Source organism: Galleria mellonella, unplaced genomic scaffold, assembly GCF_026898425.1.
Source record: "Galleria mellonella isolate WM207_F2 unplaced genomic scaffold, CSIRO_AGI_GalMel_v1 utg34, whole genome shotgun sequence".
In the NCBI taxonomy this organism is placed as follows: domain Eukaryota; kingdom Metazoa; phylum Arthropoda; class Insecta; order Lepidoptera; family Pyralidae; genus Galleria; species Galleria mellonella.
The window spans coordinates 1,078,548-1,099,373 of NW_026442081.1; the positions used below are offsets into that span (position 1 = coordinate 1,078,548).

The window sequence follows — 20,826 nt, forward strand, 5'->3', positions numbered from 1 at the left end:
TTTGTTTTTATACCACAAAGGTGGCAAACGGTCACTGTAGCCTATGGACATCTGCAACACTAGGGTTGTCACGTGCGCGTTGCCGACCCTGAAGAAACCTTGACCCCTCGAGCGTTTATGCATCATACGCTGTACCGACCAAAAATGTGGTACCGCGCGCTAATGCAACAGTGTTTACTACCCACTAATTTATGTAAGTAATAAACCCATTTTTTTTTTACAACACAGGGGGCAAACGAGCATACGACTCACCTGATGGTAAGTGACTACCGCCGCCCATGATCACTCACAACATCAGCGGCATTGCAGGTGTGCTGCCGGCCTTTTAAAATGGAATATGCTCTTTTCTTGAAGGTTATGTTGTCGTATCGGTTCGAAAATACTGCTGCTGGGAGTTGATTCCAAAGAATGGTTGTGCGTGGAAGAAAGTGCCTTGAAAAACGCACGGTGGAAGACCGCCACTCGTCCAGATGATTGGGATGAAACTTTAGTTTGTGGCGGGTTGTACGATGGTGAAAATCAGCAGCGGGTATCGATATCATAGGTATCATTTATCCATAACCTCCAATTGAAAATTTGTAATTTAAAAAATTGGTAACGCAGTGGGTGTAGCTAACAAGCCTACAGCCGATCGCTCCACGGGTTAATATACCTTTTTTGAAGAACCTCATATCGTAGTCTCTAGCGAAAACCTTGGCTGAGAGCTCATTCCACAACTTAAGTGTGGATAATAGGCGTCTTACACGATCACCTCTGTACCGATACGGTACGTGTTATTTTCCGATTTGCGCGGTAAAATCCAAGTCCAGCGCAAGCTTATCAAGTGAAACAATATCGACAAATCAGGAAGCAGCCTTAATAGGGTATATTCCATAATATTTTAACATACCAATAAAAACTAAAGTAGTTAGTCAATTTTAGTATAAAGTTAGTTCTAAAAATACCAAAACCATGAATAATTATGATTTTTATTATAATTTATTTAGTGAAATCTGTAATCTTTTTAATTAAGTTTTTTTTGTACGCAAATTACGCTATATGGTCGCCAACTGTAAACCGATTTTAATGATTTTATTAAAACGAAATCGCTTGTAGGATGGTCCCATACATTTTCCTTAACAAAATCAGACAAATTATAATTATCAAAAACTTTAGAAAATTTAAAAAAATGTTACTTTGGCAACTGTTTCGTATAGCAACATTGAAAAGCTATTAATTACCATTTAAAAAGTAGTTGTGGTAAAAAGAGACAGCAAGATTAGCGCGACTTGTTCTTTCTCATGCATGTAACAAACACATATGTATGCAAGGAGCTTGATATTTTCCAACAATCCTTGCAATGTTACATTAAGGCTGCCAATTTGTTACATTAAATCTATAGCCGTCATTCTCTTAATGTATATAATATCGAATGTTATGCAGAGCAGTTGTTGGAGTGCAAATTTAATGCCGTTTTATGTAGTATTTATTTTATTAATGTATTAATTTGTAATCTGTTGCATTGATATAATAAATAAATAAATATAACTATCGGTAGATTGGTTTGGTGCTGGTTACCATCGTCCGTGCCTTTTGACGTGAGTAGAGCTTTGTTGATTTGTTCATTTCGTACTTAAATACATATTGTGACGTCTTGATATCGTTTGATGATGACTCGTTTGGTGGAGCGGCGCCGCGCTCGCACTGTGATCGTCCCTGCTGTTTGCAGTAGGGTTATCTGTGAACACACATTAATATGTATGTTATTTATTAAAATAAAAATAAATACAATGGACAGCTAACAGCTAACAAACAGCTCTGACTACCTCATGAACTTTTACAGTCATGAAGATATTAGTAAGGACTAACCTACTTCATCACGCTCCCTAACGGTTATTTAATAATATTATAAACATCACTGATATATTTAGTAGTAGCCTGCCAAAGATATTGGAAGCGGCTCACAAATATCTGGAGTCGGGTTAAATACATTTCTTATAACTTTGTATGTTACCACACTAGGTTTATAACATTGATTTGGCTTTTGCTGTCATAATGTTGTAATTGTTTTTAATGAATGAATAAATAAATATTTTATTGTTTTTCGTAAGCATTAGTTATTATATTTTAATATAATGACTACTGGTTTAATTTACGTATAATTAAATCTAGTCGAATAATTATTATTTATCACAGGGAGACTTTGTACAAGTCGTTTGCTTGGGCACCTCTGTCCCATTCGTGTTTTCACCGTGAAGCAGTTGTTTGCGTGGCTGTGTTTCGGTTTGAAGGGTGCGATATGGCAGTGAATGTACTGGGTACAGAGGAATAACACCTGAGTCTTCAGTAATGGCAACACATGGGGGGCGATCATTGGCGAAACAGTATACTCTGCTATGTCTATGGTACTGCTCATGTCTATAGGCGACGGTTACCAATTTTCGTCAAGTGGGTTACCAACTTACGCAATGTATCTTGATGTATTATTTAATAAAAAAAATTAGTATTTATGCATTAAAATGATGCAAATAATACAAAACAATTGTTTAATACGCAAAATTGTATGAATCGAAGCATTTGGCGTTCCATTGTTTCTGTCTACCCTAATGGGAGACAGTACGCCTGATATGTATGTATGTTGTATGAAACAGTTGAGCTGTTATTCTCGAAGCATTCGTATGGAGACAGTGTATGTATATATATGTGTGTGTGTAGTGCGGGTGCTGGTACTGACTGGTGCACGGCCTCGAGCGGCGGCGCCATCCTCTCGACGAGGCGGACGCCGGCGAGGATGGTGGACCGCAGCGCTGCCGGCAGTGCAGGCCGCGCGGCCTGGCGCTCGGCCGCCACGCGCAGCTCGCGGAACATGTTGCGCGTGTAGGGGTTGCGGCGCGACGCGTACCGCCACGTCACGAAGTAGTAGTACACGAATGGCGTCAGCAGCCCGCAGTACCCGCTGCCCGCGCCGGCAAATCAAATCAAATATCCACTTGCTTTAAACACCCTTCTTTGCATAACGGTGGAAATTTCCATCGTAACATTGAGTGCCCGAAAATTATATAAAAGACCAAGTTCACTTTAAGATGATCGTGTCTGGATACCTTTTTAATGTGCATTGCAGAAAAAAAAACACAGCTGTCAAATTTATTATTTTTTTAACCATTTTTCCTTTAATTTTGAACACGAATGCAAAGAAGGGTTAAGCATATCGAACGAGACCCTCCCGCGCTTAAAATATGTTCGGATTTGCGCTACCCCGAGTACCTCTCGCCACTTATAAATATTATGTTTTTTATTTTTATCTGGAGCGATACCTTCTTGCCCGTTTGTATTTCATAGAGCGTAGTGTATATTTATTGTACGCACGTACAAATTTTGTGCGTACGCCAGTGCGCCAGTTGACCTCATTTTACAGAAAAACCATTATAAATAAGCATTAAATGGTTAAACAGACATTTGACATTCCAAGGGCCATGTGACAGAACTTTTTGGCATCTGTTTAATTGCCTTAAAATTGTAGACTTGCAAATCTAATTAATTATTCACATAAGGATACAAATTTAAGTTTAAATAAAGATTATAGAATAAAAAAAAAAAAAAAAAAACTATTTCAAACGAAACCAATAAATATTTGTAGGTACATATTGAATATCGTCAAATAAAATCAACAATTACATTGCACTTTAAGTGCATGTTGACACGGTGTTACAAGTCTTGTTTGTGTTGTGATACACGTTGCGTTACGTGTTATGATACACGTTGTGATACGTGTGTTATAATATATTAATATCAATTACATCTAAACAGAGTTTTCCCTGCAACTGCTTCAACAAAAACAGCCTAATCTATTAAATATGGGTTTACGAGTTTAACTTTGTTTTAAAAAATGTATTCATTTTGTAAGGTGACTTGTATCAACTTTTATTTATTTGTGTATATATTATATATATAAATAATTTAAATAAAATAAGTAAAATTTTTTGTGTGTTAACTAACTTGTTAACTCAAAATTTAACATTCAAACCCATGGTACGAAGAAATGACGTGTATAACAGTCTGCTTTTAGGACCATTTTTTCACATTGAATACTCCATTTAGATGTAAATGTAAATGGTCCAATGTAGTCGAATACTAACAAGAGCGCCATGAGTGCGACGAGCGGGAACACGACGATCTCAGCGAGCGCGGCCACGCGCAGGATGTTCCGCGACTGGAACTCCACCAGCGAGATGAGCAGCCGCGCCACCCACATCGAGTTCTGGCCCAGCGTCTGTAACGGCACATAACCTACATTGCACCATACTCATACATACAGGATATAGAGAATAGATAAATAGATAGATAGATACTCTTTATCGTTTCCTCCAAAAGATTACAATAGTAAAATTATTATTAAATTATTTTACCAGAGGGAGATTTTGTACAAAAGTCGATTGCTTGGGTACCTCTGTCTCATTCGTGTTTCAATTGTAAAGCAGTTGTGTTTGCATGGCTGTGTTTCGGTTTGAAGGGTGGGATATGGCGTGAATTTACTGGGTACAGAGGAATAACACCTGAATCCTCAGGAACGGCAACGCATGGGGGGTATCATGGGCGAAACAGTATACTGTTATGTCCATGGTACTGATCATGCCTATAGGCGACGGTTACCACTTTCCATCAGGTGGGCCGTCAGATTGTTTGCCATTCTAAGTTGTATAAAAAAAAAATATAAACAATTACAAGAAATAATCACAGTGAGAAAACAATGGGCGACCTTATCGCTAAAAGCGATCTCTTCCAGGCAACCTTTGGACAGAGAGGAGTAATTATAAACAATTTAGTTGGAGGCACAATGACAAATTCTGTTAATTCTTAATTCATCATCAAAATCATTTGAAGATAGTCACGAGGTCCTGAATGCGAAATTCACAGTTGGGGCACCAAACGGTTATTTTTAAATGAATGGCTGACGAGGCACCAGTGAGAGATGATAGGTGAAGATGAAAAGGCAGTAACTGACCTACCTTATCATCCTCACCTATCATCCATCATGCATCGTTATGAATAGACTTGGAATTCAGCACGATGGTTTCACGTGACCACGTGGAGGTCGACCTGACAAGGTATATTGCTACCAATGGGACTGGTAGTCCGCATTATTAAGAATCTCTCCCCCCAAGGGTTGTAGTTGCCGTGCTTGGCAGAAGGGTTGGCAACCGTAGTTGTTCTTTCGATGATGATTCCCTTAGTCGCCTCTTAAGACAACCACTGATATGAATGATAATGGAATGGTAACTCCGTCTGCACTAACGGTATACGCTCGCGGGGCACCAGTGAGGGATTATAGGTGAAGATGAAAAGGCAGGTCAGTTGATCCATCGTGATGAATTCACTTGGAACTGAGCACGGTCGTTTCCAGAGGGTACCGCGAGGAGGTCGACCTGAGTACGCACTGTTGCTAGCAATGCGGCTACTAAATCCCATTACTAACAATCTCTTCCTCGCTAATGCCGAAAGGTTAACACTAGGCTTCAAGCAGCCACCTAACGTGGAGCGGGTTGTTGAGTTCCCTAAAATATGGTTGAGGGGAAAGCCTTTTTTTTATACAACTTAGAATGGCAAACAAGCTGACGGCCCACCTGATGGAAAGTGGTAACCGTCGCCTATAGACATGAGCAGTAACATGGACATAACATAGTATACTGTTTCGCCCATGATACCCCCCATGCGTTGCCATTCCTGAGGACTCAGGTGTTATTCCTCTGTACCCTGTAAATTCACTGCCATATCCCACCTTTCAAACCGAAACACAGCCATGCAAATTGTAATTGTATCATGTGTCATACTCGTGAACGGATGCTGCTTGTGGGGACCAGTTCGCCCATTGTTTACTTATACTAAATGACGTATTACAAAATGACAAGTGGCAAGTGAATGTAAATCAATTTTTTCCCCGTAATTACACAAACAATATTAAATCAATGCCAATAATGAATAGAACAATGGATTTTTCATTAATATTTATTTCGTAATAATTTGTTATGCACTTCTAGTTTAGAATTAACGATTGTTAATTATTAAAGTAAAATTCTCGATGTGTCGTAAGAAGCGATTAAGGGAATTTAAAGACAGACAGATGAGCAGCAACTCCCCTCTTAAAACATCGTCAAAAGCCAAACTGCGGTTGCCAACGCGCCTGCCAAGCGTGGCAACTACTACGTTTGTAATGCGGACTACCAGTCCCATTACTAGCAATATACACTGTCAGGTTGACTTCCACATTTAGAAACTATCGTGCTAAATTCCAGGTGTATTCATCACGATGGGCTAACTAACCTGCCTTTTCGTTCTCACCTATCATCCTTCACTGGTGCCCCGCCAGCCGCCAGCCGCCGTTAACACAACCGGGGTTTCTTTTAATGAGTGAAAATTGAATGGTAACCCCGCCCGCGCTATCGGTATACACCGACGAGGAATCAGTGGTAGATGATAGGTGAGAATGAATGCAGGTCAGTTGGCCCACCATGATGAATTTGATAAGAATTAACCATGATGGTTTCCAGGGGGAACCGCGTGGAGATCGACCTGAGAGGGTATATTGCTAGAAATGGGGGTATTAGATCTCATCACTACATAGTATAAAACAAAGTCGCTGTCGCTGTCTGTCCGTCCCTATGTATGCTTAAATCTTTAAAACTACGCAACGAATTTTTAAGCGGTTTTTTTTAAATAGATAGAGTGATTCAAGAGGAAGGTTTATATGTATAATACATGCATAATATTACAGAGAAACACTGATAAATTTAGAGGGTTCTAATGTGATGTCGTAAATAAACACTTTTTGCGCTTACATTGCAAACGCTGGCTGAACCCCACGAGAAAAATTAAAATAATCTACTACAGTATTGTACACCTTAAAAAGGTCAAGAATAAAGTTCGCGACGGTATATGTCTATCTCTTAAGGATAACCCACAATAACCATTTTTTATCCTTTACATTTTACAGGAAAAAATGGCTTATTTACGAAGTGATTTTTAACAATACAGCATTAATTTTTGTCCAATTAAGTACCTTAAATACATTGTCCGTTTAATTTAGATAATATATCCCTTTACAACATTTAATTTAAATGAATATTTCTTTAGATATTATAGATTTAAAATGCATGGACATAGCGGTGCGGCGGCGCGTGATGACGAAAAAGCTGTAAACGTTGTTTATAAGGACATTCTGTAGTAGCTAGGTATCAGCATTGCACTTATGCGAAGCCGAGGCGGGTAGCTAGCTACTAATAATCACTTTTCCCCCCTGCAGACGGGGTTACCATAACCATTATCATCCATTAAAAAAATAAAATAAAACTACTCCCCCTCCCCCCTCCCAGCACGGTGGAGGATTATGATGTAGTGGATAGTTAACGGTAGATAAGTTAATACTGATTGATAACATGTTTGTTTCTATCTTCACACTTTATCTGATATAGTAACGATATGTTATAAAACAGTTCTAATTAAAATAATATTTACTACAGTGGTATTCATTAACTTTCTTTGTTTCTTCACCACACCATATTTTAATTTGAATTATTTTGTGATTTTAGATTATATACTATATATATATATATATATATATATATATATATATATATATATATATATATATATATATATATATATATATATATATATATAGGTATCTATATAATTGTATAGTTTTTTTGATGGGTGAAAATATATATATATATATATATATATATATATATATATATATATATATATATATATATATATAATTACATATTATTATGTTATACAGTTAAAAGACATTGTTCTTTTTTTTAATACAATTTTTTTCCTAGAAAAAAAAAAAAAAAACATATTTTTTGAGACCCTATTAATGAATACTGAAATCAGTATTAGAAAATGTGTTACGTTAATTATTGTAATAATTACTGTATTATTTATTTATCGGGTCAAAGTGATGGGAATCGTATTCATTTGGAAAAAATATATTTGGAAATTAAGGTAGACATAAAAAATTTCGTCTTACAATAATGATTTCGCGCTTCTCTGCCTTCTCATCGAGAGACTGATCGTTTCGAGCACGCGTTACATTACGGAGAAGACATACTCGTGCATACATATCAACTGGAGAGAAAGTGCTGGTGACATGCGAGTGTAATGCAATATTTGTACACGGTACGGTGAGATCAAGCGCCACGGTATCGACAGCGTGGACACATGTTTTAGAAAGTATTAGTAAAGTCTATTTTTATCATACAATATATTTATTATTACTAGATTTAACATTTAATCCTAGATTAGATTGGTTTAAATAATAGTCTAATCGACCTATTTTGAGAATGTTTATAGCACCAGAGGGAGACTTTGTACAAAAATCGTTTGCTTGGGTACCTCTGTCCCATTCGTGTTTCAACCGTGAAACAGTTGTGTTTGCATGGCAGTGTTTCGGTTTGAAGGGTGAGATATGGCGTGAATTTACTGGGTACAGAGAAATAATACCCGAGTCCTCAGGAATGGCAACGCATGGGGGGTATCATGGGCGAAACTGTATACTCTGTTAAGTCCATGGCACTGCTTATGTCTATAGGCGACGGTTACGATTTTCCATCAGGTGGGCCGTCAGCTTGTTTGCTATTCTAAGTTGTATAAAAAAAAGGAATTGTTAAGAATATGTGAAAATTTTATAAAGTTGACTAGATAATAGTAGATAGTCTCTTTTATTGTTACATAAATGGATATTATATAAAAACGTAATATATGCACTGTGGTATGTGTTTATGAGTATGTATGCGCGTGTGTATGTATGTATATTTTTTTGATGGGTGAAAATGATATGGTAACCAGTAAAGGGTGATAGATGAGAATGAAAACAGGCCAGTTAGCCCATCATGATGAATTCATCAGGAATTAACCATGATAGTTTCCAGGGGGAACCGCGAGAAGGTCGACCTGGTCGGGTATATTGCTAGCAATGGGATTCTCAGTCTCTATTACTAACAATCCCTTTCCCCCCATAATTGTATAGTAGATAAATATATGTATATTGCTATTATAAATTGATATTTTATCTTAGTAATTTAGTATTATATTTTTATTTGATTTCAGTATTCATTAATAGGGTCTCAAAAAAAATGTTCTTTTTCTAGGAAAAAAATTGTATAAAAAAAAGAACAATGTCCTTTAATAGCACTGTATAACATAATAATATATAATTATAGTTAACATATATATATATATATATATATATATATATATATATATATATATATATATATTGGAGAATTTCACATTTCTTCTTTTTTTATTTTTTTAAAGGTTTAACAAATGTAAAACAAAATAAAACTGAATTCAGAACCTCATTATGCGAAAAACATATCCAATCTGAGGGCCTACCATGAAATGTTTTCCGAAACTTCGGGTGCGAACGAAACAAAAAATTTATATTAAAACTACATAATACACGCCGTTTGGAAATATTAAAAATGTTGAAATATCGTTCCTTTGGACTTTTATGATAGGACGTATGACGAGCGAAATGTTAAACTCCATTTATTGTTCCGATTTTGGTATAAACAAAAACACGAAATTGAGTCCGAAAATTCGGAATATCATTTCATGCTAGATCCGCTGACATCGAGCCTTAACAGTCATGATTATTCGATGGTTCTTGTTTCTTTATTACATAAAATGTATGGCCGCGTTTTGTTTTAAGCGACTTTCAAAAAGAAATCATCACTCGCCTGTACTTATGTCACGCGATACCTTGTTAAACTGTTTTGTTGGTGCAGCGGTTTGACACACCGCCTCACATTCTTATGGTCGCGGATTCAATCACCGCGTATTATTTTAATTTTATAACAATTATATGCATAAAAGTTTGTCTCATTTCTATCGCTGGTTATTTGATTAGAGTTATTTTGTTTAATTCCTCTACTATTTATGGTATTAGTATTTTTTTTTTATACAACTTAGAATGGCAAACAAGCTGACGGCCCACCTGATGGTAAGTAGTAACCGTCGCCTATACGCATGAGCAGTACCATGGACATAACAGAGTATACTGTTTCGCCAATGATACCCCCCTTGCGTTGCCATTCCTGAGGACTCAGGCGTTATTCCTCTGTACCCAGTAAATTCACCCTTCAAACCGAAACACAGCCATGCGAACACAACTGCTTCACGGTTGAAACACGAATGGGACAGAAGTACACAAGCAAGCGACTTTTGTACAAAGTCTCCCTCTGTATGTGCTTGACTGCCAACACTCGAAGACTGACCACCACTATTACTACCAGAAGTTCCTCAACCTTCCATATTAGCCATCAATCTCCGACTGCTATATTAATTATAAAATGGCATATCATAAGCATTTCTAACTGCATGCATCAAATGTATTGCAGGGACTTAATAAATGCAGGTGGCTCAGGACCGTTTGCTTACAGCAGTCTATGGGGGAGGCCTATGCTCAGGAGTGGAGATAATGGCTCAGATGATGATGATGATGAATAAAATTGAACACTTACGTCTAGAAGAGTCAAGGAGTACGAGGCGGCGTGCAGCATGGCGAATAAAAATATGGGCACCAATATCACTGTGTTGGAGTCAAGGAAACCACATTAAGAATATTAAATTTAAATAAATAATACATTATTTATATTTTTTTACGCATAATGTCACGTACAAAATTATGAAAATTAATTTATTTACTACTTGTTGCAACGTTGGTCAAATTTCATTTTTTTTTTCTGTGAAAATTTTAATACAAAGTGTAACTATATCATTCGTGCCATTCTCAAGTAATGCGTTTTACCAATGAACAGTATTTAATTGATTCATATAGATATTGAAAAGAATTAAAAAAAAAAAATAGGAACAATTAATACCCAGAATTTTTTGTGTATTTGTTTTTTTAATTTAAACTTTAGTTCAATTGGGTGACTATATCAGTCAATCTGTAGAGATTAAATGTATCAGATGTAAGCTTTTCAAAATAGTTAGAATATAACAGAAATTATAATAATTTAATATTACTTATCACGGAGATTAAAAAACAAAACAGTAATGCCAATTGGAGTCAAGTAGTCAAAAGGTCATCCTAACCAGAGGGCACACCTTGAAATATTTTCCGAAATTTCGGGATTGAACAAAACACAAATTTGATGTTAAAATTAAATATAATACATACCATTTAAATATGTCAAATACCTAGACTTATATGGTAGGATTTATGATGAACGAAATGTTAAGCTCCATTAACTGAGCCGATTTCAGTTCGAACGAATACACGAAATTGAGACCGAAAATACGCAATTTCATTTCACGGTAGACCCCTTGTTTATCATTCCACTGGAGTATGACACAATTTTTCCATACTTATATTTATTACTCACCATTGACTTTAGTTTTCTCATTTATTCAAGGGCGACACAGTATATCATCCTCCAGAAATTCCTCTATCTCCTTCTTCAATTTATTACTATTAACTATTATATATATATAGAAATTTCTTTTCCCGTACGTATTTTTGTATAAAAGGATACAAAGATTGGGCGTGACGTTCATAAAGATTAGGGAGTAGAAAAGGTAGTGCGCGCTATCCTCCAGGAAGAACCTGGCGAGGAACTCCCGGGACAGCGAGATGTCGCGCGCCGGGATCCTCTGGTGCAGCCTCAGCGCGGACGTTGCTGCGTTCGCAAGCAGCGCCTTGTAGAACGCTGACACTGGACTGGGGACAACAATATCATTGTGTGTACATTTGGCGGACTTAAATCGTAGATATGTTATAAAAAAAATATCATTTATGTAGGGCACATAGCTTAATATTTTTATGCAACTTAGAATAACAAACAGGCTGACGGCCTACCTGATGGAAAGTGGTAAGCGAAGAGACTAGAGGCCCTTGTATTTAGTGGTATTTATTTATTACTACAATATGTACTTATTACTATAATCCTATTCTTTGTTAAAGAGGAAATAAAATAACCTTGATGAAGTCAACGCCGTCTAGTTTCAAAGTAGACAGAGCTTTGTGTTTTATAAGAAAAGTATAAGAAATTAAAAGTAAAAATAGATATAATAAATACAAATGCTAGTACAATACAGGAACCGAGGGGAGAAGGGATTGTGTAGTAATGGGATTTTATTTCCCTATAACTAGGAATACACCCTATCAGGTGGACCTCCATGCGGTTCCCCCTGGAAACTATCGTGATTAATTCTGATGGAATTCGTCACTATAGGCTAACTGACCTGCTTTTTCATCCTCACCTATCATCCCACACTGGTACCCCGCCAACGTATAACGATAGCGCAGACGGGGTTACCATTCCATTATCACACATAAAAAAAAATATAAGAACCGAACTCCCAACCAATGTTGAAGCTGCTACATCATCGAGGTCATCATCATTATAGGTAATGTACGAATCTAGCGCTTGTTAACACGTGTATCGCGTCTAAATTAAGTATAAAGAAATATATGATCGATCGGAATTGAGGGCAGCGCGTTGAATGTTCAATGTACGGATCGAACCAAGCTATAACATATATACATAATACACAGCACAGCACTACACCAATGATGTATGATATGTATGTATTTTGATTTTAATTATATGAGTTACTTTATATATATGTCAACATATTTATTATTTCTTAACAGAAACAACTATACTGTTCCCTCCTATTATTGTACGCACACTGCCCGCTGGTAATTAATACTCCTTTCCACTCAGGGTTTGCTGGAAGAGAACTCTTACAGAGTTAAGCTCGCCTGTTGTACATCTTTATTTTATATATATTTTATGTTTGTAATTATTTGTGTATAATAAAGTATAAATAAATAAATATCTATTTTATTTATTCATTTAAACTTCAATGCACAATAATGTGGAAGAAGCGAAAGAGGTCTGTTTTAATCGAAGCATTTGACGTTCCATTGTTTCTGCCTACCCTAATGGGAGACAGGCGTGACAGATATGTATATATGTATGTTCAATACACAATTATATAATAGAAGTAAGTGTATATATGGCGAACTTAACACCTAATGGTGTTCTCTACCAGTCAACCATGAGGCGAGCAGAAAATTAAGTAGGCGGTACATTTACTACTAAAATATGTATAAATATTGTTACTACATATTATATACATACATATACTATATACACAAATACATATATGTATAATGTACAACCATAAATATAATGACAATAAAATAGAAGAAAATAAAGCAGAAAAATACTATATAAACAATAATAATATAAACAAATGATTATTAAATTTCACTTAGCGTCAATATCTAACTAATTATTTATTTAATTTTGATAAACTTATCTCTTATAGATAACTCAACGCAGGTGAACACCTTATATATCCTACACATATGTCAATAAAAATAAGTGATAAAAATTCATTATGATCAAACTATATATTACAGCATGTTTTTTTTTTATACAACTTAGAATGGCAACCAAGCTGACGGCCCACCTGATGGAAAGTGGTAACTGTCGTCTATAGACATGAGCAGTACCATGGACATAACAGAGTATACTGTTTCGCCCATGATACCCCCCATGCGTTGCCATTCCTGAGGACTCGAGTGTTATTCCTCTGTACCCTGTAAATTCACGCCATATCCCACCCTTCAGACAGCCCTCTATGTCGAGGCTGTTTCGACACCGAAGAAACGGCTGCTCACGTAATCCTGGAATGTGAAGCTGTGGCCCATCAACGTTTAGAAATCCTCGGAACGGTGAGGTCGCTCGGTGAGGCCTGTGAAGATCATACGAAGCTTCTGTGCTTCTGGACGGAGCTGGGTTGGCTGTACTAGCAACGACTCATACGCACAACGGCCCAAATGAGAGGCTAAGCGCGGAAAATAGAGTCCTATTTACATTACAATATACAATTTACCCTTATAAGAAAGTTTAATTGCCACTTGTCAATCGTGAGGCCGTGACACATATTTATTGACAGTTTATATAAACATATCGATTATCCAACTGTCTCTGCTAGCAGAATCGATATATAAAATAATTACAATTACTAATGAGAGTGTTATGAATTTGTGATTGTTTACGGACTTGCTAAATAAATGTCGCGAGTACTATCTGACAATATATAATTCTATTAGTATTTTTTATAATGCTACGTGACTTAATAATGGTAAATGTCATTAACAAACCTAACCAGGGGGAAAGGGATTGTTAGTAATGGAGACTGAGAATCCCATTGCTACCAATATACCCAACCAGGTCGACCTCCTCGCGGTTCCCCCTGGAAACTATCATGGTTAATTCCTAATGAATTCATCATGACGGGCTAACTGGCCTGTTTTCATTCTCATCTACCACCCTTCACTGGTGCTCTAACAGCGTATCTCGTTAGTGCAGGCTGGGTTACCATACCATTTTCACCCATCAAAAAAAAAGCAAACCTAACCAAATATGGCGGGTGGAAGGGATTGTTAGTAATGGGGTTTGACAGCTCCATTGCTAGCAATATACCCTATCAGGTCGATCTCTACATTGTTTCCCCTGGTAACCATCATAACTAATTCTTGTTGAATTCTTCACAATGGGCTAACTGACCTGTTTCATCCTCACCTATCATCACTCACTGATGCCCCACCAGCGTATACCGTTAGTGCAGACGAGATAACCATTCCATTACCACCAATTAAAAAAAAACAAATATGGCAGGGACAAAAGAGATTGTTAGTCAGATGCAGTTCCCTCTGAAAACTATTGTGGTTAATTCTTGTTAAATTTATAACTTTAGGCCAACTGACCTGAGGGCCTACCATGAAATATTTTCCGAAATTTCGGGGACGAACGAAATAGAAATTTGATGTTAAAATTACGTAATACATGCCGTTTAAAATTATTAAAAATATTAAAATATCGTTCCTCTGTACTATTAGGATAGAAACGTTAAGCTCCATTTACTGGGTCGATTTAGGTATGAACAAAAACACGAAATTGAGCCCGAAAATTCGGAAGTTCATTTCATGGTAGGCCCCCTGCTTTTATCCTCACCTATCATTACTCACTGGTGCCATGCCAATAGTGCAGGCAGGGTCACCATTCTATTATTACCTATTACAAAAATCTAACATGGTAATAATCTCCCCTGAAATTTTGAATCGTAAATTAACAAAATGCTGATTGAATGTGTATAGTTGAAGAGTTCTAAATGTATCATTGTTTAATAAGTGGTTTTGATGCTGTCAATCTTTATTAATATTATAAATGTGAAAGAGTTTGTTATTAGTGTCACTCATAATTCATAAAATTTACCATACACATAATATTTAAAATGGTGAAGAGCAGATTGCTTTTATATATTCCGGTCACATCAAATTGTGGATAAAACTAGCATATATGTAATTAAACAAATACCATAATAAATATATATTTAAATTCAAATTATCTTTATTCAAATAAGATTTATTTACAAGCACTTTTAAATCATATTTTTTTTTAATCTACTGCGGAGTTAGGACAGTTGTTATCTGTTGAGAAGAGCCCGCAAGAAACTCAACAGTTCGCCTTTTTAAATCTCTGTTAATATATATATATATATTTATAATAGGCATGTTTCTATAGGAATATTAATATATCAGTTGTGTATGTATATAAACTAGAATGATTTACAAAGATAAATTATATTGTGAAAAATGAGGTAAGTGTTTTAAACATTTCCGTCTTACTACTTCTTACATTTAATTGTGAATGTATATAAATGGTTAGACAGATTTGAATTAGATTTGTTATGTCGATGTAATAATATCCTATTAAAAAAAATCCTATCTAACTGATTATAAATCATCTGAAAGTTTGATATAATTTGTAGTATATTTATACTATAAATACAAGTACCTAAATACATCTACATAACCTTAATACTGCATAGATATCTGTTTCCCCCTAAGGTTAACTGGAGGAATAATGCTATTAAGCATTAAGTCTACATTTAAAAGTATATAGTAGTATATATAGTTCCAATAAGAAGTTGATAAAGTGATAATAAAAAAATAAAAAAAAAACCAATTGTGATAAAACAAAATTTGTAACTTACTTGTTAATTATTGGTAAGACATATCCTATTGTGAACAGTACGGTGAGCACACGAATACCCCAGAGTGCCACATCCACCTTGTTGGCTGCCACATGTGCCTTCAATGCAGGGATGCCCTTCGGTGGGCCTGTGTCTCCACCTTGTGAACCTTGGTCTGCCATTTTCTAATCATAATATAAAAGACATTTACATTATTTTCATATTTTAATAATATTATAGTCAATTGCCAAGTGCCTTTAAATAATTAAAAATGTTTAACAAAACCTTATTGAACAATGGCCCATTGAAGTTAATGGAAGAAATTACTAAAAGTAACTATTATAACAAAAACTGCTATCAATAAATCTATAAATTTATTTTTTTTTTTTATTTTTTTTTTTTTTTTTTTATAGAACTTAGAATGGCAAACAAGCTGACGGCCCACCTGATGGAAAGTGGTAACCGTCGCCTATAGACATGAGCAGTACCATGGACATAACAAAGTATACTGTTTCGCCCATGATACCCCCCATGCGTTGCCATTCCTGAGGACTCAGGTGTTATTCCTCTGTACCCAGTAAATTCACGCCATATCCCACCCTTCAAACCGAAACACAGCTATGCAAACACAACTGCTTCACGGTTGAAACACGAATGGGACAGAGGTACCCAAGCAATCGACTTTTGTACAAAGTCTCCCTCTGGTTTTGTTACAGATACAATATATGAAACATTGCATAAGGATTTCTTATTTTATTAATAAGAGATTTTTTTTACATATTATTGCACAAAATCAAGTTTCAGTTACAAAATTGGTATAGCATTATAATTGTTTATAATACAAATTAGGGTTGTTAAAAGGTGTTTTTGTATCCAATCAAAAATATTATATCTACATAATTAAAATTAAATCAGTCACACATACACGTATCTAGTCATGGCATGAGGAATGCTGTTTTGTCTGATAATGTAGTAGGAGAATACTATTATCAAAAGATAAAGTCATGTTAACTGATAATAAAAAAAGTAAATGAGAATACATATTTTGGGTACGAGAGTGAAATTTAATAAACTACATTTACGCGTGATGAACACTGTAGAAAGTATCTCTATAATTTGCGATAAAAAAGTAGATTATTGGGCCATTCATGAATAGCCATCGAGTAACATTAAACGCGTAGTAAATACTTATAATTTAACAACTCTGATTTCGAGTTGAAAATGTTTTGCGTAATATTATAGTGGTGAAGGACGTATTTATGAGGAAAACCTGTTTCTGTGATCAATTATTACTTGACACGGACACTTTTATGCTATCACAAACGTTGACATAATTCACACCGAAATAAGCAAAGATACACTAGTTTTTGCAAAAAATTGTGATACTTACACCAATAAATATTTATTTAAACGCACAGTTAAAAATATAATATATATTTTAAAGAAATCTCTCACAAAGCGACAGAACGAATATTCATGATTTGCTAAATGAAAATGAAATGAATGACATATTCTTTGACATAACTTTTTTTTTTTTTTTTAGTACGTTTGTTCCGTTTGGAACAGGCTAAGGTCGGAGACCATGCTGCCTAGTCTTCAAAAAGATAATTTGTCTGGAATCTTTGACATAACGTTATGACATCTTCCGAGTTTGACTTGATAAAAGAACAAATCTGTGACGTCTATCAAGTCCATAGATTAAAACAGGATAGTTATAAACGATCATGTCAAATTTATTAGTTTTAAATGTACATATTTAGGTAAATACACGACCATTCGTAACTGGATTGAATACGATAAATAATTTAAATCAAATTAACTGAGGAGATAAAAGACATTTTCAGAGTTTTTCATACTGCAGCACAACATTATATGTATAAATTTCTGTCTTTGCAGAATCACCTCCATTATCTCTGCTCCTGATGACATTGACAATGTCATACATATACGTCAATGAAGTCTAACTAAGTATAGGTTATAAACTAATCAAAAAAATATATTTATTATAATTTAAAATCAAAATTATGTGGTGTAAAAAAAGTTTTATTTATAAGTTTAAAAATTTCTTTAATCTTACTATCCAAAAGAAATATAGCGTAATTGCATCTGTTTTAGAGAATGCAAATATCGGAGAAAATGCAGAAGTTAGGGTATATTTTTATTATAATTTAAGCGATAAGTCCATAAATAAAAATGAATTTATTAATCTTAATCTTTTGAACTATACTTGCAGGGATGGGTTAAAAATCTACGTGTTCAAAAAGAGCTTATATTCGCCGATGTGAATGACGGTTCATGTGCTCAAAAATTGCAAATTATCATTCCTAAAGAACTGAAAACAGACGCACTCACTTACGGCAGCTCTGTACACATTAGAGGCAAACTGTCTAAAAGTCCTAGAGGTCAATTAGAACTCGTAGCAGAGAATGTAAAGGTCCTCGGACCTTGTGTTGTTTTGGATGGTTACCCATTCAATCCTAGAACTACACACCCGCCGGAGTATATCCGCCAGTATATACATTTACGTTCTAGAACAAACTTTTTATCCTCTATATTGAGAGTTCGTAGTTCAGTAACAAAACACATCCATGACTTTTATTCTTCAAAAAAATATTTGAATGTGCATACACCAATATTAACTTCAAATGACTGTGAAGGAGCTGGTGAAGTGTTTAAAGTGCAGCCAGACTGTGAGGACACTATAAAAGCAATGATGCAGGATGGGAAGGATAAAGATACAGTTTATTTCGGCTCAAAAACATATTTGACAGTATCTGGACAGTTGCATTTAGAAGCTATCTGTAGGGGAATGGGCAATGTTTACACTCTAGGACCCACATTCAGAGCTGAGAATGCAAGATCGAGACTACATTTATCAGAGTTTTACATGCTAGAAGCTGAGTTGGCTTTTTGTTACAGCTTAGAGCAATTACAAAATCACATAGAAGAATTATTAAAGTATATCTTCATTGAAACAAGACATACAAATGAAGCTGATTTATCTTTGATTGACAAGGAGAACAGTAAACCACCAGCATGGTTGCAAAAAAAGTTTGCCACTCTCACATATGATGAAGCTCAAGATATTTTAAAGAAAAAAAAGGTGGTTAATACAGAAAATGGACTAAATAAAGAACAAGAGTTGGCGCTTGTAGATTACTGCAATGGTGCACCTGTTTTTATTGTAAGATGGCCTAAAGATCTTAAAAGTTTTTATATGAAGGAATGCCAGGATGATAATACCAAGGTAAAAATGTAGTGTGATGATGAAGCAACTATCTCTTTATTTATCCCTTCTATAGCCCAAGAAAAATGCCTGATTACTCTATTCTTTCTTTTTTCGACTGCCTGAATAAAATGCAACAATAGAGCTGTAATGTATTCTATGACTTACTCTTTATCATGTTCATTTCTACAATAAAATTATTTTTCCAGGTCGAGGCATTAGATTTACTCGCACCAATAACAGGCGAAATAGTTGGAGGCAGTCTCAGAGAGGATGATTATGACAGATTGAAATCAAAACTACCATCAGACAAACTAAATTGGTATTTAGAGTTGAGAAAGTTTGGTAACATCCCCACTGGTGGTTATGGACTTGGTTTGGAGAGGCTATTACAGACTATGTGTGGTATCACTAACATTAAAGATACACTACCTTTTCCAAGATGGCCCCATAATTGTAGTATGTAGTACGCTGTGTAAATAATAGGGAAACCCTGTGTTCTTTATAAACAAAATGTAGATTTTAAAATTGCTGATATTCTATGAATATCGCATGTGATAATTTATCAATGTATAAATACTGTTGTATAAATTAAATATTTTATTCTAATTCAAACATCATCCGTCAAATGGATGGATGTAGATATGTGCATTGTATTGTGAAAACATCAATTGTTACAAATTGTCTTAAAATATCTCAAATAGTCCATTTAGAATAGTTATAAGAAAACCAGATCAATTAAAAAATATTTAATTGACTCTACCAAATTGAACCCAGGAACTTGTACAAATTAATGTAAGCTGTCACCATATAATATAATGCCTATCACTGAGCCATGAAAGAGGAATACAAAATCTTTTTTTGCATTTAAAAATAAATACTAGATAACATTTAGTAATTAAATTTACTTATATATATGGTACAGGACAGACCAAAAATTATTTTTATTTTTACAGTGAATTGCTTATATAGAAAATTATTTGTAATCAAACTTAGATTAAGTTAAAATTATTTATTAATAAATTCTTGAAAATAAATTCTTCTTTCATTTTCCATAATATTAAACTATAATTACAGTAATCTCCCCTATAACACGATACTCTTATAGCACGTTTTCATATTACGCGATTTCAATCCCTCGTATAATACGGGTATTCCCCCATATAACGCGACGATTGAACATTCTACTTAAAAAAGAAGCTGGTGGAACGTCATTTCAATTTTTTTTATGCAAATTAGAATAGCAAACGAACTGACGGCCTACCTGATGGAAAGTGTTAACCGTCGCCTATAGACATGAGCAGTACCATGGACATAACAGAGTATACTGTTTCGTCCATGATCCCCCCTATGTATTGCCATTCCTGAGGGCTCAGATATTATTCCTCTGTACCCTGTAAATTCACTGCCATATCTCGCCCTTCAAACCGAAACAGTCACAAACACAACTACTTCACGGTAGAAACACGAACTTTTGTACAGTCTCCCTCTGGTAGATAGTTCCGACAGCGAATAAATATGTAATAAAACTGTAAATTTATTTGAAATTGTTTAGT

At 35.1% G+C, this 20,826-nt stretch overlaps 2 protein-coding genes across 3 annotated transcripts; one reads left to right on the plus strand and one right to left on the minus strand.

Annotated features, from left to right (window-relative positions):
* LOC113512013 (Krueppel homolog 2) lies at positions 1-17,582 on the minus strand. The gene is made up of 7 exons (XM_026895762.3): positions 17,435-17,582; positions 16,066-16,229; positions 11,526-11,710; positions 10,509-10,576; positions 4,116-4,249; positions 2,714-2,935; positions 1-1,717 (listed from the first exon to the last, which is right to left on the minus strand). The coding sequence occupies exons 2-7, from the start codon at positions 16,224-16,226 to the stop codon at positions 1,714-1,716; spliced, it is 774 nt and encodes a 257-aa protein (XP_026751563.2). The 5' UTR covers positions 16,227-16,229; positions 17,435-17,582; the 3' UTR covers positions 1-1,713.
* Positions 17,583-17,982: 400 nt separating this feature from the next.
* Positions 17,983-20,307, plus strand: LOC113510311 (probable asparagine--tRNA ligase, mitochondrial). 2 transcript variants are annotated; one of them, XM_026893760.3, is made up of 3 exons: positions 17,983-18,194; positions 18,278-19,291; positions 19,480-20,307. In XM_026893760.3, the coding sequence occupies exons 1-3, from the start codon at positions 18,069-18,071 to the stop codon at positions 19,735-19,737; spliced, it is 1,398 nt and encodes a 465-aa protein (XP_026749561.2). In that variant the 5' UTR covers positions 17,983-18,068; the 3' UTR covers positions 19,738-20,307. The 2 variants fall into 2 exon arrangements, with proteins under 2 accessions (XP_026749561.2, XP_052752740.1); XM_052896780.1 differs by having other exon boundaries at positions 17,983-18,188.
* The last annotated feature ends 519 nt before the right edge of the window (positions 20,308-20,826 follow it).

What these genes read in the sequence shown, in the direction of transcription:
- LOC113512013 (XM_026895762.3), bottom strand. Translation starts at nt 16,226, where the DNA reads ATGGCAGACCAAGGTTCACAAGGTGGAGACACAGGCCCACCGAAGGGC. An exon ending in GTCTTACCAATAATTAACAA is followed by an intron (nt 11,711 to 16,065) that starts GTAAGTTACAAA and finishes TGTTGTCCCCAG; the next exon opens with TCCAGTGTCAGCGTTCTACA. An exon ending in GTCGCACTCATGGCGCTCTT is followed by an intron (nt 2,936 to 4,115) that starts GTTAGTATTCGA and finishes CGGCGCGGGCAG; the next exon opens with CGGGTACTGCGGGCTGCTGA.
- LOC113510311 (XM_026893760.3), top strand. Translation starts at nt 18,069, where the DNA reads ATGTGGTGTAAAAAAAGTTTTATTTATAAGTTTAAAAATTTCTTTAAT. An exon ending in GAGAAAATGCAGAAGTTAGG is followed by an intron (nt 18,195 to 18,277) that starts GTATATTTTTAT and finishes CTATACTTGCAG; the next exon opens with GGATGGGTTAAAAATCTACG. An exon ending in GCCAGGATGATAATACCAAG is followed by an intron (nt 19,292 to 19,479) that starts GTAAAAATGTAG and finishes TTATTTTTCCAG; the next exon opens with GTCGAGGCATTAGATTTACT.